Consider the following 19025-nt stretch of genomic DNA (forward strand, 5'->3'; position numbering starts at 1 on the left):
CATTTTTCAGAACTAGTCGTTGGAGTTTGTTCATTTGAATACTGATGTGAAAAAAGTGTTTACTTCAAGCCCTGTCCAAGAATAAAAAGGTCTGACTAAATCTGCAGCAGGTATGAGTGGTCCACTCCTAACACTTCAGAGCAAACACAATTCAAACCAGTAAACAGCTTTAATTGCAAATATTGAAGTTTTTGAATAGGTTGTAGTTGCAGGTAATAAAAACTAAAAATGATTGTACTCGGGCATCCTGGGTTTTCTCATCGCCCCCCACACCGATGATCTGGACTGGGGAGATACTGACAGGGAATTATGTTACTGTTCAAGACAGTGCTTTGAGACATTTTTATAGCATTACAGCAAGTAATAAAGGCCTAAAACAACATTTTCCTTGACTTGGAAAGAAAAGTAGCAATATAGGAAAAGATGAAAATCTAAACACCCACACAGAAGTGTGAGGAGGGTCTGAACAAGTCAAACTACAGTAGTTAAAGCTAATTTCACAAAAATATGTTTGACATTATACTCTTGAAATGATACCAATCACATTGGTATGTATGAAAGTGCATCGCACTGTTGCATGCTGGGATGGGATAAGGGCTAAGTTAAGGTGGAAAAAACTGATTGCAACAAGAATCCAACGACACTAAGTTGTGATACAGGTCACTTTTTTTTTAATTACTTAAAAACACCTGTTATTCTGGCTGTTGCTGCTTAGACACTTTGGGGTCATTTGATAACTTTACTGAGTATTCTTCCTCTAAAAGCCTAAATTGGAAAAATAAGACGATTCAACAACTAAACAAGGTTGTCTTGAACGTAACTCACTCGTTCTTTCGCCCTCTCGTTTGCTAAATCAGAACCCAAACTCAACTCAAAATTTCCCAGTTCCTGAGAGTTTCTCTGTAGAACAGCCTGGAGGACGTTTAGTTATTCTGTACAACAATCACAGACCCTGCAGGGTCACATGATGTCACCCAGCAGGGTCTGCACAGCCACACAGCTGTTTTCAGTTCATCTAACTGATTAGACCTGCAGGTGGAGACTTAACGAATAACTCCACTTCAAAGACAGGAGATATGTCAAAGGGTTGAGTACACTTTAGAAAATTTATTACAGTATTTGACAGGTTCAACATCTTTTTTCCTTTAGATCATCTACAAATGATCCAGACAACAAACAGTTTTAGTCTACAAGGCCACTGAGCACACCGTTAGTAAGAAGAGAGAGCGAGCCGAACAAACTGCTCTGGCTCACATGTCGTCTACGTGATCATTTGTTGGTGGATTTAAACAGAAGCAAACATCTGTCCCCTAAAAGCTCTCTGTGACCGACATTTTGTCCTGCAGGGGTTATTTTTAAGCCAGAGACAAATCCCCTCACAAAAACACCACAAATGTGAATTTTACTTTTTTTTTTTAGAATGACTTTAGTTGAAATTTCTCTGGAGTGTTTTTTTTTTTTTGCAGCCATCATAAGAACCAGATCATCAGCTCAGCTCTGACATTGTGACTGATACAAATGTGTAAAGGAGAGTTTGGAGTCAGTCTGGAGTTTAAAAACACCAAAATACTGAGTGGTTTTCCATCCCAAATATAGCCAGGAACAAATATTTCATACATTATATACAAGCGGTCTCACCTTGCCAGGGGGTAAAAACAAAACAGAAACATTTTGATTGCTTATTTTGGTCCAAACAAGCCCATAAACTAAGATAGTTTACCTCAACCTCAAAGGATGAAGCCAAAATTCAGCCAGTATTAGAGCGCATCTCTCTTATATTACAGGTTTAAAGAGAAGTACACAGAAAGGAGGAAGAGGAAGCAATATCATCAGCACTGTGTGATAAACTAAACACCTCTTTCATTGACAGTTCAGGTGTTTTTCCTTATGCTAACTCATGCGTCCTCTTTTCTCCCCACCTTTTAAACATTTCCATTACATTCACAAAGGAGACAAGTTTCCAGAGAAATTTGAAGAAAGAAAACAGCCTTGACCAAAATGTTTATCAGCTGCTGTGAAGTATAAATCCTGCAATTCACACCCTCAGTGTGAGTTGAGATGCGAGGAGACATGTTAGCATAATGAAAATCACCCTTTACAGCTGACAGAGCAACACACAGGAAGAAGATCAAGGGGCGCTGCAAACAGAACAAACGATGAGGAAGAACAAAAACCAGAAACAGATCTCAGTTTGGAAATATACATGATGCAACACTCGTGTTTATTTAGGAGAAAAAAACAGTCTGTACATTAGAGGATGTTTGATGCGTCACGTTTGCATTTCCCATCACTAGCTTTGTGTTTTAACCTTTCTTAATGCATTTAGACTCCAGCTGTGATCGTTTTCATCCCGTCTGTTACAGACTGACCCAAACTCTCTCAAACAGATGATTTGTAGGAAACATGAAGCAAAAACTTAGCTTCTATCTCTCCCAAACACTTTCAGGCTATCTCCTACATGTCGGTGTATTTGTGGATTTGATTGTGTGTGGGGTGTGTGCGTTTTACTGGCCGCTCCCCTCCCCCTCTTCCACCTCCTCCTCCAGTTCCACCAGAGCTGCGTGGCGACTGGCCTGAGAGCCCTCGCTGAAGAAAACCTTCTTGATCACGCCTGACTTGGGTGCACGGATCGTGTGCTGCAGACACACAAAGGACAAAATCAGTGTCATTACACACACACAAGTGTGCAGCAAGAGTGAGGGAGAGGAGCAGCATGGTTCCCTCACCTCCATCTTCATGGCAATCATGACCATCAGCGGGTCCCCGACAGCTACCCTGTCTCCAGCTTTGACCAGCACCTAAACACAAGAACAGTCTGTTTGGATTTTCAAGTCTCTGCAGGAAACAATGATGTCACTCAAAAATATTACAGTAGTTTTCACTCTAGTCTCATAGCTGCTACAGGCTAATTACACTGGCTGCCACTACAGTGGGGGTAAACAATAATTCATAGCCCAGTTAGTGACTTTGGTCAACTATTCCCAGTATACATGCACAGGAAGGGAATTTAACTATTAACTGAAGTACGTCAGATAATGCAACCTTCTGCTTCTTCTAACCTCATACCTGGAAGAAGCTGAATTCATTAAACATCGTCTTTCAATTACTTGAACAGTGATTTTGTCGAATGACATGAGGGCTATGAAATCCAGATTTAATTAGAGCAGAGCAGCAGCTTTATTTTAATCTCTTCATCATGAGGCTTATTTTTCTTTCTCCTGTCTGAAATGACACACCAAAAATAAATGAAGTATGTCTGCACAACTACAAGGGCTGTATGTTTAATCCTGGTCGCTACATAAAGCTCAGACATGTGAGATTTCTACAGACGTGTCAGAATCAAGTTATTTGTTATTATGTAAGATTAAATTCATCTGGAACACAGTAGAAACTGTGAATGGTTATCTCCTAAAAGAAAACCACATTACTTTCAGTAAAACCAGTGGACAGCAGCCCAGCACATCTGGGATTTGTAACTGTGCAAAGCAGAAGTTATAAAAGTGAACCTGAGCCGTTTTACAGATGTTTTTATAGAGGTTTTATGCAGGTAAATATCTCATTAACCCCTGAGTCAATTTTAATGATTAAGACTTCTATTAAAGGTCAGAGTCAAGAGAATCGAGGGATAGCCCCCAAATTAAACTACTGGGACCTTCATGAATCATTTCAAACAAAGACAGGGTCATAGAAGAACACCTTAGCAGTTCTTTTTTTAAGGTGAAATAAAACTTTAAACACGATTTCTGATTCTGGCTGCTCGCTCCCAGACTTTTTGTCCCACAGTGATGAGACAGACATCAGCTGAGTCCATGGTCTCATATGACACCTTGTTTTCTGTGGTTTTCTTGAAGTGGAGAAATTAGCAGAAGCACTAAAGTGGACATTGCTGTTCTCATGTTTTAATTACATTCCCATGTCGTTGTTTGATGTGAATTGTGTTTTGTTTGGATGCCAGTGATTGGTAGAGACACTCAGAGTGGTGCATGTTGTGGACATTTTGCATGATACTGGTGAAGCAACAGAACATTTTAGTGCGCCTTATCTGCTTATTTAGGTAACAAGTGTAAATCCTCTTGCTTTCCTTGATTGTAATGAAATTGAGCATAAACTACAATTTAACTGGGAAAAAGTCACCTGATACTCGGAATGGCTCAATATGTTGTAACTCCTTCCGCTGTAAGAAGAACATAACTTGACAGAAATTTACGACTCCTAAACTCATATTTACCTTCTCTATGGTTCCAGTCATGGGGGCCACAGCTCCACCCTGAGCTCCCGATCCACTAACACCAGCCAGATACTTCGGCACAGGAACAGACACCTGGGAGCTTCCTTCCTGCAGATGAGATGTAAAGATAAGCCAACAGTTTGATGTAGGATCATACTTTAAAGTCCCTTATAGCACAACCTGAATGTCTGACAATCCCTCAAAAAGTTTACCTTAAATTTAATTAAGTGAATAAACTAGAAGTTCATTTAGAAACTTTTAACGTTCCTTCATCTACAAATGGAAGCAGGTTTTTCTCTGTGAGCAGCAGCAATACCAACGTACCATGGAGAACAGGTGCACTGTGCTGTCCAGGATCACCAGTTTGGGTCGAGACTTCACTCCATTTACTGAGCAGTGCAAGAAGGAAGCTCCACCTTCCACCTCCACCTCCCCCGTAACGTGGTAGACCTCCTCACCCACCTGACGGAAGAGCGCTCATGTGGTCAGTATGAGGGAAAATAAACTAGAACACCAATTCCAGATAACTATAAGACAAATAAGAAAAGATCCCTCTGCAGCCTCATAATCACCATTAATAGACCAGAATGCTTTAATTAATGTCTAACTGGTACGTTGGGACAATTATTGACTTTTTTTTATCTTAACTGTATTGAAAACAAAACTCAAACATTATAACGTTAATATATATTCTCAATCAGAAGAAAACAGCACATTTACTCAGAATTTAATTATTTTATAATAACTCACCTGCATACTGTAGCTTCCGTCTTTGTTATATGTGATCACCACATTGACTTCTAGTGATAAAAACAAGAAAAAAAACCATCATCATTGTCATCATCATGGCACAGACAGAGCAGCAAAGCAGGCCAAGGACTTATTTTTGGTCTTGCAGAGACATATTAATGGATAAGCTGAATAATGAATAAGAGTTCATTAGCAAACTGTCTCACACTGGATCGGCCCTTAGCTTAATTAAATCTCATATGTGGTTATGAATCCACCACAAATGCACTCGCCTGCTAATTAAAGGTTCAGATTTAATGATTTTTCATTTAATTTCAAACAAGCTTTTATTCATTTTAGTCATCACCACCTAAAAAACACCAGGCTTTTTATAGTGAAGGGATCCTGTTACCAAAATTATCTTAAACACCACAAACACAAAAACATGTAGCCAAAAGAGTGTGTTTTCATTAACGTCTTCCATTAGCTATTACTGCTAATGTAAAGTCAAGTATTTACTGAAGCAGTGCTGCATTTTTTCTTCTTCGTTACGGGTTTTACCAGCAGCAGAAATGAAGGGACCTCCTATACCAGCAATTTTAACTTAAACAAGGCTGAAATTACAGCATAAAAAACTTAACATGAAAAGCTTTAACAAATTACTAACCATGTAATTTGTGTTTTTAACAAAAGAATGTCAAGAATACTTAAAATGTGAAAAATCTGCGTGTTTTCTAAGTTCTTGTAAATTTAAAATGATTTTCCTTCATTTAAATAAAATACCTGTTAAAACATTTACCCATTATTATTATTATTATTATTATTAGCTAAATATCCTGGTGCTTTCACCATCAAACAACCAACACTGCTGAGGAACAAGCTGAGAAAAGCAAAGAACTTGTGGTGAGACTTTAAGAAGACTGGGGTTTTCAGCAGTGCAGGAGGAGCTCCTGATGGCCTTTAATGACCCTGTGGTTGCAGCAGCCATTTTCTATGGAGCTGTCTGATGGAGCAGTATGTCAGGAAGAGACTGGACCAAGTTGAGGCAACTTACATCCTGGTACACAAGTATTAGAAGTAAAAATGTTTGTGTTATTTACTCTGGTCTCCCAGCTGTAGCGTCATGTTTCTGTTAAACTGGATGTTGCTTCTCCAGCCGCTGCTGGAGCCAAACGGAGAAAAAGGATCTGAAAAATAACACATTCAGGTTTAGTTTTTCAGCATAAATTTGCCCTCACACAGAGCATTAGCCTCCTGCTTCACCTGTGGAGGTCTGTATGAACTCCTGTGTGTGTTTCCTCTCCTGGAGCACCAGGCCCAGGGCTGCCTGGCAGATCGTTGCCCCAGAAGGCGCTCTCGGAGCAGGGAAGAGGTCAGCGTAGTGCTGAGGGATGAAACTGGTGCTCACATTTCCAGCTTCAAACTCTGGGTGCCCCGAAAGGCTCAGCAAAAAGTCTATGTTAGTGTTCAGTCCCACAATCTTAGGAAACAATAGAAAAAAGACAGAAGATGGATCGACTTAAAACCAGAACATTTTCCATGTTATCTATATTTTAATCAGCATCATCTGAGTGTCTCACATTGTACTGCCGTAAACAATACCGCAGCTTCTTTAAGGCAGCAGATCGGTCCTCTCCCCACACTACAAGCTTGGCAATCATCGGGTCATAATGTGCCGACACCTCATCCCCTGCAACCGAACACACGCAGTGAGTAAAAACCCACTGTTGTTTTCACTCTGCTTCTCTTTTTACTCAGCTTGGAAAATGTACTATTGACATTCCCCACCTTCTCTAACTCCCGTCTCTATGCGTGTGTGTTGGTCTGCTGGAGGCGTGGACAGATGCAGCAGAGGTCCTGCCCCTGGAAGGAAGTCATTGTTTGGATCCTCGGCATAGATACGAGCCTCAAAAGAGTGTCCCCTTAAGATGATGTCATCCTGCAGGAGTGGCAGACGCTCCCCTGCTGCCACCTGGAGGAGAATTTCATAAAACCGGTTCAGTTTCTTTCGGCATGACACAGGTTAATGAAAACTCCTGTTTCCAGACATATTTCAGCTCTAAACTCACCCTGAGCTGCCACTCCACCAGGTCCGTTCCAGTGATCATCTCAGAGACAGGATGCTCCACCTGCAGCCTGGTGTTCATTTCCATGAAGTAGAAGTTGTGTTGGGCGTCCATTATGAACTCCACCGTACCTACAAAAAGGCAAACAATGTGATATAACTGTACAGCACGTAAAGGGAGAGATGAGTGTAGGTGAGGAAGTTTGCATCTCACCAGCCCCAACATAGTTGACAGCTTTAGCTGCTCTGACAGCTGCCTCTCCAAGTTTCCTCCGAACCTCGGGGCTTATTCCAGGCTGAAAAAGGAAATGTAGCATGTAAGAACAAACAGAGAAAATATTCAACAGCTAACATTGACATGTTCAAGTAAACCAGCTTCATACAACAGATCAACATAATCATAATATCCTGAAGAAAGTTTTTATAACTGGTGTCTAGGGATGTCACAATTAATAAATTATACAATCAATCATGGTATTAAATGCAATGATTAATTTATCATAAAGATCCAAGCCAAGCTTGATATTGAGGGATCTTTACCAAACTTGGCTTGTTAAAGATTCCTTAATATTATCACAAAAAGATTATGCCTGAACCATAACGGCTGATCGGCTCATTTTGTGCACAGAATGAAAAGTTAAACAAAATCTGCATCTTACTGCACGTGTTGTAGAAGAGATGTGTACAAAGGTAGAGTGATTTCCTCCAGACAAACAGATTAACTCATGCCTGTCATCTTTCGTTATAGAAAAAACTGACCATTGTGTCATTGTGGAGGATGGCTCCCCAGCATATGATGCAAGTCATGAAAAGGTTGCAGTGAAAGGAGAAATGCATCCAGTATATTTCACCCCCTGCATGATCACCATCTGATTACCATCTGAATACAGCAACTGTGTTAAATAACGTTAACGTTTGCCTTTTGTAACACTGAATGTTATTGAATCGTTTGCAGTTTTCTAACTGTGTACGATTGTATGTCAAAAACTGATAAACTGAAAACTTTTTTTATGGACAGTTTTGCTGACTCAGCATGAGGTCAGCGCCTTTTTTGTCATCAATGTGCAACGGCTGTAGAAGAATATTTAAACCTAGATATATGCTCTTGTTTCTTTCATTATTTTCACTGTTTTATTACGTTTCAAACGGCAGCTATTCTGCTAAAAGGTAGCTGGTAGTCAAAAAATAAGTAGACTAATTTTACGTGTGTTTTAAAATGTACTACTAGAAAAAAATATGTTCATAAACATGTTTGTAATGTAGTTTCCAGAAAGAAGCCTGCCAGTCCAGATAGAGGTCCTGTAGCCTTTCCCATCTGTTTTCTCTAAGATAAAAACAGTTAATATGTAGGATGTGTTTACAGAGCAGAGGGGGGTGAGACGGAATGAGACTTTCTTTTCTTTTGTGCTATATTACTTTTTGCTTGCATCAAAAGAAAGAAATAAAATTTTAAATCCTATAAGAATTTTACACATTCATCATGTTGTGAGATTAATCAATGCATAATAATTGTGATAATCAAAATATCATGGTTATCTCTTTGATGCGGGCTGCATGGTGGTGTGGTCGTTAGCACCACAGCCTCACATCAAGAAGGTCGCTGGTTCGACTCTTGGCTGGGGGAAGGTTCGAACCTTGAGGGCGGTGGCCTTTCTGTGTGGAGTTTGCATGTTCTCCCCGTGTTTGCGTGGGTTCTCTCCGGGTACTCTGGCTTCCTCCCACCGTCCAGAGACATGCATGTTAGGTTAATTGATGACTCTAAATTCTCCCTGTGAGTGTGTGTGTGTGAATGGTTATTTGTCTCTATCTGTGTTGGCCCTGCGATGTACTGGTGACCTGTCCAGGGTGTTCCCTGCCTCTCACCTGCCAAGGCTCCAGCTAACCCACGACCCGTAATAGACTACGCGGTACAGAGAATGAATGAATGAATATTTATTTGATGTTAATCATACCAAGTGGTTAATCATGCAAAAGAAACATGAAAAAAAACAACAACTTGTTTTTGGTGAAATTTTCATTTTCATCGGCACTCATTACTCACCCCCGGTGCTTCCTCTATGATCTTCTGATGTCTCCTTTGGACGCTGCAGTCCCTCTCAAACAAATAGACGGCGTTACCGTGCATGTCTCCAAACACTTGAACCTCTACATGTCTGCAAAAGATAGACATTCAAAGACAAAAAGTAGCTTTATTAAAGCACCATAAAATGTGTTTTTTGAGCTGTAAACACTGTCTTACTTAATTTTGATGAAAACCACCTATACTGTTGATAAAATTATTTTTTTCATTTCTTTAAAAAAATGGATTTTCTAAGAAAAAAAATGGTTCATAACGGACCCTACAGGTAAAACCAGTTTTTGTTTTTTGTGACAGAGCCGTACTCGGTGCTTCTCTACATCACGAGAAAATTTTAAAAACCCCACAGCCCCTCCCTAAAGATGCAAATAGGCGGGTCCCCGCCTTGCAGGCATAGAAAACCACGCCCACCAACGCATATGAACGGATGTGAACTCATATAGTGTAGATGTGCTAGTTTCAAACTTCTATACTTTCACAGAGTTTCTGATTAAATATTCCTGCAATGGACGGATTTGTGCTTTTGAGGGTTGTAAAAGTAAAACCGGATGTGAATCTCGTTTTGCATCTTGGCTGCTGAGCTGCTGTCTGTCAATCATTTCGGCCTGCATATCCGGACCCGCCCACTGTCCACCCCCTGATCCCCCCACACCTTCCAACCCTTGCAGTTTCTGGCATTTTTTTAAAATTGGTACTTGCTGGAGTTACGGAAAAAGTAGGGGGTGTAGTTACGCTTTATTAAAAAAAAAATCAAACAATGCAGCAGTTCAGATGCCTGGTGATTGTTCTAGTACCTGGGGTCCTCAACAAACTTCTCAACCAGCATGACATCATCATTGAAGGACTTCCTGGCTTCTCGTCTCGCTGACTCCAACTGCTCCAAGAAATCTGAGTCGGATCGGGCGATACGCATTCCCTAAAACACACACAGTCATTTCAAACTTGCTGCAGTCATACTGAAAGCATTATTTCAGCTTTTCTGCTTTCAATCACCTTCCCTCCTCCTCCACGCACTGCCTTGATCATCACAGGGTAACCAATCTGGGCGGCTTCTGCCTGCAGCCTCTCATTTGATTGGTCCTCTCCGTGGTAACCACCAATAATTGGAACACCAGCAGCTGACATGATGTGTTTGGATGTGCTAAGAAAAAGGACACAAAGCAATACAGAGTAGTTGATACACACTTTTACCTGAGGCCTTTTCCATGTTCATATACTGTTAAACCACAGACAGAAATTTTTACAGCTGCAAAATTTTCCAGACTTTAGCAGAAACAAACACTTTTCAATTTTTAAAACATAATAATATACATGTGTCACCTCTTAATGCCCATGTCTCTGATGGCAGAAGAAGGAGGCCCAACAAAGATGATTCCTTCCTGTTTACAGGCCTCTGCAAACTCTGTGTTTTCTGACAAGAAACCATATCCAGGATGGACTGCCTGCTCATACAAACACAGACCATTAAAAGGAAAGGAAAGCGGAAATTAAAAAAGAAATAAAACAGTGTAATTTTAAAAGAAAAATGTGATCAGAGAGATTTGGGATGTTTATTTAGGATGAAAAACCTTTTCACTTACGTGTGTTCCCGACCTCTTGGCTACTTCCAAAACCTTTTCCATTGAGAGGTAACTCTGCTGGGAAGGAGGAGGACCAATATGGTAGGCTTCATCTGCCTAAAAAGAAAAAAAATACTGTAAAGCCTGGTGAATCAGCAGATGTACAGCATCATGCCTTGCTCTGTAGCTGCCATTAAAGCAGCTACTGAGTCTGCTGAACACACACCTGTGCTGTGTATGAACAAACAAACATGACAAATCAATGCGCTGTCTCACCATGGCCACATGCATGGAGTGTCTGTCTGCATCACTGTATACTGCAACAGAGCGCACGCCCATCTTCTTAGCCGTACGCATCACACGGCATGCAATCTCGCCTCGATTGGCGATCAGCACCTTTTCGATTCTTCCAACCCCTGTAAAGTTTTTTTTTTTTTTTTTTTTAATTAGTAACTATGACAATCAACTAATTATTTAAATCATGAAGAAACAAACACATAATAATATGTCAAATAAGTGGATGATGGTTTCGCTAAAATGAACAGCCACTTGGTTTCCATATTTCAAGACTACAGATACATTAAAATAGAAAGCACCAGAAAGAAAGTTCAGCATGTGCCACTAGAAAAGCTACAAGATTTTACACTTTTCTGTAACTCTGCAGAAGTGATAAAGCACCATTCTTACAAGAGATGATACCTCATTTTGTGTTTTGTGAAGCTCAAAACTTTGCAGTCATCCCTATTCAATCAAAGGACAAATGGATTCAGACCCGATAAGGACCTCTGACAGTACTATAGCGCCATTGGATCCTTAGTATAATTATTCAAATTTCTCCTTAATGTGTCATATGTATGTACTCACTCACCTCCTGAAACAAGTCTCACGCCTCTTTTGGTCCATGACAGCTTGCTGGAGTGATAGAGGGACATATTTAAAGGCTGAACAGATTAAATCTTCACATTGTTGTGATAAGAACCTAAACCGAAGTATCTATGACATAAAGTCTATGCTAAATAACTTTATGGTCGGAAAAGTACACTGAAGCAACCACATTAGCCAAGCTGGCTGTCAGTCTGCTACCTTTATTTAACCTTGCTCACATCATATTTAACCTTTCTAGCTCCAACAATGAAACATGTTTCATTATGTGTGGACGCTGGTCGGAAAAATAGCGCCATTTCGAGAAGGTCAGAAATCATAACCCTTAGCGGATAATTTAGTCTTACACATCTGAGTGGTTAGCGCAGATGCAACATAAACACTGGCTTGCAAACTTGACAAGCTAACGTTAAAACCGAGCTAGCTAAATATCCAAATAGACGAGTATGCCGTCAAATAACCATTATTTTATGACAACAAGTAAACTGACACAGTGGTGTACTCACTGTGTGAATATCTTCAGACCCTGCAAAGTTGGAAAACTCAGAATGACTGCAGCCATGGCTACCAGCTGCTGAGGCTAGCGATGCTAGCTGGCTAATTGGCTGTATGACCAGGGGAGCAGGTTAAAGGCGAAGTGGTTATTTTAGAAACAAAAATTGTTTCCATACAGTTGGTATTCTATTTCAATAGATGAAAAACAGAGAACTTAAGCCAAAGAGAAATGTGGAGGAGAAAACTGTAACTTTTGTAATAAAAAAGGAATAACATATTCTATTTAATATATTTTGATATTATTTATGACCTAATCGAGGACTCGTAGTGGTGATACCCAATGAGAGAGAGGAATATGGAGGCGGAGAGGAAGATGCAGTAACTAAATGTTGCCAGCAGAGGGCGCTGTGGCTAGCAAATTGGCGATGAATGACTTTTAGGCCTTTGAAAACACATACAAAATATTAAATAATTAGTTCCTTTTATTGAGAAAAGCTGTGTCTTTAAATAGTTGGCTACACCTTTAAAACACACACATTAACATTTTTGCTTTTATATCCCATCATATCTTAAAGGAGCAACTTATTTTCTATGTCAATTCTTTTGAATTACTTCACACTGTTATTATTATTATTCTATATTAGCGTGATGTTTTTTATTTTTATTTTATTTATTTATTTTTTTAAGTAAGCTTCCGATGACTTCCTGATGTGTACATTTTTATTTTATTGTCTTCTTTTGATCTGGATATTCATCAGGTGTGTTTTGCATTAAATACTTTTGCTTCACATAATTAATTTAATTTTATTCTCATTCTTGTCTCATTTTATAATGCTGCTTTAGCATTAGATTTCCCCAGCTTGGGGTCAATAAAGTATGTCTGATTTTGATTTTTGATTTTTTTTATTTAAACCCTGTGATTCTCAGATTACTTTTCTTACTAGTCAAAGTAATGGTGCGACTAATACATTTTCCTCATATCCTTGTTTTATTATATTTCCAAAATCAGACAACTGCAACACTTAAATACATTACAATACTAATATGACATTAAACATGTTTTATTATTATTATTATTACAGCAAGAAGATTAAAACATAATAATAATAACATAATATATACTAAATTTCAAGTTTCAGAAATCTGGCTAATAAAGAAAACAAATACATGTTAAATACAGGTTCTTGTAGTGGTGGATGAGTTCTTTAGATGGAGAAAATCTCCAGCTGGTTTCACAGCAAGATTAAAGTCTGGCATAGCCTTGTCTGCGCCGTTCTCTGATTAACAGGAAGCTCAGCACAATGATCAGGATGACACCCACCACTATAGACCCAGTGATGATGGGGATGATTCTCTTGTTGTGATCAGCCAAACACTCCACCTCTGAAATATGAAACAGGAGAACAGTAAAATTCAGGTCCTTGATTCAGGTAGAATACACAGAAAATCTTTCTATCTGGAGTTAATTTAAACAGTTTTACATCTTTTGCAATTACTTACTCTGCATCAGATTTTTAATAGGTTTAAGGGGAGTTTTAAGTTATGTGTGAGTCTCCAAATTAAAATTTTGTTAAAAAGCGGAAAACTCACAGTAAATTGTTTGGTGCAATAAAAATTCTTCCACAATTGTTTTTTTTTCTCTCTCTCTCTCTTCCTATATACAAGCTTTGCAAAAAATTTGCTTCTATTTGTACATGTTTTTACTTGTACACTCTTATGTGTCATATTTTCTGCTTTTGTGGTCCTTATTATTGTCTCATGATCCATCAAATGCTGATCTCAGCCACCTTTTCCGTACTGTCCTTTGGGGATGCTGAAGGCTTGTATCTGCAGAGGTACCAGCTTGATCTTCAGCTCAGACGAAGCCAAAAGCAGAAACCCTGATTTGCACTTGAAGCTTTGACCGTTAGCTGTTTCGAAAAGGTTCTCATGGCCCATCACACCTGAGTAAGTTTTATCTGTGAGGAAGAGGTTTTTAAAAAATAACAGGTTATTTTCATGTTATTTTTCCAGGTGTCTTCTTTCTGAAATCTGTTTGTGTTCTTACTGAAGCATCCTTTGCAAACAGGTTGAGGAAACAAGTGAGCAGTCAGATCGGTAACATAGAATACTTTGTTTTCCTGGGGACACAAAAGCAAAAAGCTGGAGCTGACATGCAGTTTTTGCACAGACATGAATATACAGTATTCAGTGTGTCCGTTAAGACTTCTGTACCTTCCTGAAGGTGAACTGCAGACTGGAAGCATTGTTGGGCAGAGTGAGAATGAGAACAGCAACCTCTTTTCCACAGGAGCCACTGATCCGAACTCGAGATGGCTCCAGGTTGAAATACCAGGTTTTCTGAATGTGCAATTTAAGAAGCATTTCTTTATTTTTTTAAATCTACAAAATAAGTGTTTCATTCAGTGTTGTAGTACAGTGTGTTTACTTTTAAATATTTTTTGCTGAGCGTACGATTTTTGTTGATTTTTACAGTTTGAACCAAACTTTGTGACCTTACAAAGAGATGCTGATGTAAACAGTTTATGAGAAGGAAACATCACAAATGCTAATATTAAAGCAAAAATACAGGATACCGTTCACCAATCAGCAACACTGGCAGATGCCACACACACACACACCAACACACACACACACACACACACAAAGTGCTGAGCAAGCTGCAGCCTTGGACCTTGCTTTCAGTGACGATGTACTCTGCTCCCATGGTGGCTTTGATGCACGGCATGCCGAGAGGATTTTTCAGCATGTAGGTTTCTGCAAATATTATAAAAACACAGAAACGTCAAATACCAAATGTGAAGTGCTCAGTTTTCTGTGTAACTTCCAATTAACCTGAGGTGGGCCTACAAGTCTCTTTTTTTGGGTGGGGGTCCAAATACTTTCTAGAGAGAATCAATGAGTGCAGATGAGAAATTATGATATTACTTATTAAAAGTTCCATATCAAACTGAGGACTGTTTTTTCCCTCCTCATTCAGAAATAGATAAAAACATAAGGACAAACAAACACATGTATCATACTCCCTGTAGTTTGGATCTCATAATATTTTGGTTAAATCTGATCGTGATCCCATAGGCTTTCAGGAATTTCTCAAAATTGAAAAGGTGGAGAGATGGTGGACCTCTTTTATTTGTTGACTTAAAAGAGACAGACCCAAAGTATGAATGTGTGAGTCCCAGTAGAATAAATGTAGCTCAATCATATTCTTAATTGCAATATTTTTTTTTTAAATAAAATATGCAAAAACTAACTACTGCATAAAAAAATAAACATACATGGTTTTGGTATTTGCAGTTTTTACAACTTTAAAATGTGATTCTTTGTGGAGTTAATGATATTTATCACTAATTGAAGGTTTTAGTTAAAGTAAAATAAAAACACTGTATTTCATTCTGTTCCTGCTCTGATTTTAAGTGCAGCTCTCATCACTGAATGTATAAACCCATGATAAACTATTACCTGTGATTTCTAATTGAATAAAAAGCTCAGGTTGGTGTGATATCTGAAATATTCAATCCTCTATGATCTCAATGGTGAATGTATAAGTTAATGCTTAAACTTTATGTGAATCACCTATTCTGATTTAGATGCAATACAGGCTGATTTTAAATCCTGCAACTCCAAAAATGTTATCACTTTATTCAAACATAGTTTGAATTAAACGGTTTGTAATAAATCCAGATGTGTGTTTGTGTCTACCCGGTGTAGCAACGGTCTCAGAGGGCTGCAGAACAGGTCGGTAAATTTCAGCCCCAGATGGCAGCTCAGAGTCCAACACAGGCTCGATGGAGCTGTCATTTCTCTGGAGATAGACACCTGTTGGAAGAGGAGACCAGTATCTTTCATTACAATGACTGTTACAGTTACATTAATAATAAATAAACTGAATGTAACAGCAGAGAGGATTTGGTACTGCAACAAAAAGATTGAAGCTGCTTCTATTTATTCAGTGCAAATATAACAGGGTTTAGTTAAAAATAACACTGAGTCCATTATAACAACCCTGTTAACGCTATGTCAAAGTTACACTTATTTGCCCATTGACCCAACTTTCTTTATTTAAATTTATGTTATTAGGAAGTCTTTAAAAAAAAGTGTGTTGGTAAAGACTGACAGGAGTTAATCAGTGATACATACATAACATTACATTCACAATAATATAACACACTAAACACATTTCAGAAAGAACTAACTGAAGCACAATTATGTAAATAAATCAGTAGCCACAAAATTTCTGAGCTGGTAAAGTGGAGGGAACAGAGATAAGCTGGGCTGTTACTGGTTAATGCTTCATGATAAAAAATCATAACAATATAAATTTAGGATTTCTTTTGTCTGCAAGCAGCCAGTGATGCTGAAGCAAAGCCATGAAAAATGCAGTAATGAGCCAGAGATTTAACAACTACTGAGACTGAATCAAGGGTCACATACAAATAACTCCCTGTAATCATTCTCTTGTAGAAAAGTAGTTTCTTTGTTTTATTTTCTTTTTAGATGTTATAAGTTCAGCTAAATCTATCCATGAAATAACATTCATCTTCACGGTTTGCTCCCTGTTGAGCTTATCATATATCCTTATACCCAAAACAAGGCTAGCCTTTAAATATTTTATCATTAACTGACTGCAAACAAACTTTTAAAAAGACCATAAACTTTTTTTTCTGAGCATTTATAACTGATTTTAAACTTTGTAATAATAGAAGTGCAAGCCAAAGCTCTCCAGTAGCCTTTGCTACAAAGAGAGCATCAACATGAAATAGCATCATTTTTCTTCAAGTTCTTGCCAGAACCATTTCTAAGAAAAGTGGAGGAATGGGGGTGGGGAATGTGTGTGTGTGTGTGTGTGTGTGTGTGTGTGTGTGTGTGTGTGTGTGTGTGTGTGTGTGTGTGTGTGTGTGTGTGTGTGTGTGTGTGTGTGTGTGGGAGGGGGGGCTTTATTGATGAAAGCAATGTTTAAAGGTCTTCACTATATATAGAAATGCTGTGTTATGGACTGAAACTACTTCCTCAGCTTGTTTGCTGGTTAGATACAAGCCAACAGTAACTCTTACCAGTGACTTTGTGTCTCTTGCCACATACTCATTTGATTTCACACAGTTTTCATAATATGCCACATTAGTTCACAGTACAAAAGTCTGACACAGAGCTGGTTTTGTGGACCAGATTAACTGGTACTGCATGGCAATCCTTCGTTTAATTTTTCGGTTAAGCGTTGCAAGGTTTTTTCTGTGTGCAACTCAGAGTTATGGGTCTCTGCAGGATTGGAACAGTGGGGTCAGTTTGACCGTGCAGCCAAAGACTGAATGGTGAAATGGAAAGTAAAATATAATCAGACAGGTTCAATCTTTAGTGTCTCTGACACTTAGTTATTACTGCCAACAGTAATCACACACACAAAAAAATCATATTTACAATATTTAAACTATAATGAATAAAGGGAAAAATAAAAAGAAATTTAAATGTTTTACTGAATGAATTTATTAATATTTCCAGAGGAAAATAATAAGTTATAAAACTTAAAATTAGATAAACAACCAGAAATCATAAAAACTTAGATACCAAAGGTAAAGACAGTTTGTTCTTGCATGAGAAAAGGAGTTTGTATCTGTTTTCTAGAAAACGCTAAACTGTGGAACCCCCCACAACCACTAAACCAACATGTGGGGCAGGAAATGAGAACAGTAATATATATACTGACAGCAGTGCAGAACATCTCTATCTCACTAAAAAGGTTGACTTAGATATGAGACGATATGTTGTGAAGCATCAGCTAGTTCTGCAGGGTTTCAAGTACATCGCAATATAAAATATTTGGTACAGCAGTCCAAAATTAAAAATGTTTTGTCTGCAATAGAAAGTCATAAAAAGTTGCATCTCCCTGTAACTTTTATTATAATCGTCATCACCGTGCAGCGAGGGAGTGGAAACATTCACTGCTACTCTATGAGAAGTTTGCCTCCACGTTATAATATTTGAAACTAAACAAAAAAACAGTGACCTTATAACATAGTTTAAAGCAAAGATGGGCTACAGTATGAAGAATTTGAATACTATCAAACTTACCTGGAATAAAAGCGGCCAAGAAGAAAAGATACCATCCACTTGTGTGATGATTTAGCACCATAATTAGAGTAGAACTGAACCGGAGGATGCAAACAGAGAGCAAATGCAAAGAGACACAGATGTGGTTTGACTTGTAAATGTGAAACTACCTAAACATATACTGGGCAAAGGAAGTGATGAAGGTGGAGCTGCGTGAGTTAGCACCTTCATCATTGATGGTAAAGACTCTGTTAAACAGTAAAACCAATGGACCTCAAAGCTCCTGAATCATGTGTGCTAGATGAGTGATTACTGCACGTCTGCAAACATCACACTACAACAGCCCCTAGCTTACATTCAGTATAGCTTAGCTTTCGCATTCCAGAGCAAAAAACAAGGAGAATCCATCATTTTAAGAAATATAGAATATTTCTTAAGCCACATTTTAGAGAAGACAATAAGTAAAATTTCCTACTTTTTATAAGACAGTGTCCACCAATGCAATGAAGGTGACAGCATAGAAGTTTAAATAAATACTGAAATCTGAAAATGATATTGTTGACATATTTCCAAAAATAAGCTTATAAAATGTACCTGAAACCTTTTCTTGTATTTTATTTTCTTCCCCTTTTTATTATAAATATTTTCACCCTCAAGATTTCCCTCGTAGAACGTCTTAGTAGCCTCCTAACCAAGAGCAGATCTAAACATTTCTAAGTCATCTACTCTTTTTTTTAAGTCTTAACTGTAAAATCTCCCAAACATCAGTGCAATGACATGTTTCACATTATCTGGGCCAACCTAAGAGATTTATCAATTGTGATAGAACAATTGAAGAACCAAAGACCCGTGGACATCTAAGGTGATCTTTGTGCGCCCTCTGAGCTCACAGATAGGTAACATACTACAGAAAGCCTGTCAGATACATGCAGAGTGTGACACTGC

The 19025-nt window shown here is 38.4% G+C and overlaps 2 protein-coding genes across 2 annotated transcripts; both read right to left on the minus strand.

Annotated features, from left to right (window-relative positions):
• Window positions 1-1087: 1087 nt before the first annotated feature.
• On the minus strand, window positions 1088-12279 carry mccc1 (methylcrotonyl-CoA carboxylase subunit). Its single transcript, XM_042006585.1, has 19 exons — window positions 12047-12279; window positions 11527-11570; window positions 10935-11074; window positions 10680-10775; window positions 10420-10541; window positions 10093-10240; window positions 9894-10015; window positions 9064-9175; window positions 7237-7318; window positions 7027-7154; window positions 6746-6929; window positions 6538-6647; window positions 6221-6437; window positions 6058-6144; window positions 4979-5028; window positions 4553-4690; window positions 4229-4336; window positions 2727-2798; window positions 1088-2636 (listed from the first exon to the last, which is right to left on the minus strand). The coding sequence occupies exons 1-19, from the start codon at window positions 12100-12102 to the stop codon at window positions 2505-2507; spliced, it is 2148 nt and encodes a 715-aa protein (XP_041862519.1). The 5' UTR covers window positions 12103-12279; the 3' UTR covers window positions 1088-2504.
• Window positions 12280-13044: 765 nt separating this feature from the next.
• Window positions 13045-18263, minus strand: LOC121653567 (lysosome-associated membrane glycoprotein 2). The gene is made up of 7 exons (XM_042007118.1): window positions 18102-18263; window positions 15738-15854; window positions 14710-14792; window positions 14250-14375; window positions 14083-14155; window positions 13823-13993; window positions 13045-13418 (listed from the first exon to the last, which is right to left on the minus strand). Exons 1-7 carry the CDS (start codon window positions 18160-18162, stop codon window positions 13279-13281), a joined length of 771 nt encoding a protein of 256 aa, XP_041863052.1. The 5' UTR covers window positions 18163-18263; the 3' UTR covers window positions 13045-13278.
• Window positions 18264-19025: the final 762 nt, after the last annotated feature.

Source organism: Melanotaenia boesemani, chromosome 14 (genome assembly GCF_017639745.1).
Source record: "Melanotaenia boesemani isolate fMelBoe1 chromosome 14, fMelBoe1.pri, whole genome shotgun sequence".
Taxonomy (NCBI): Eukaryota; Metazoa; Chordata; class Actinopteri; order Atheriniformes; family Melanotaeniidae; genus Melanotaenia; species Melanotaenia boesemani.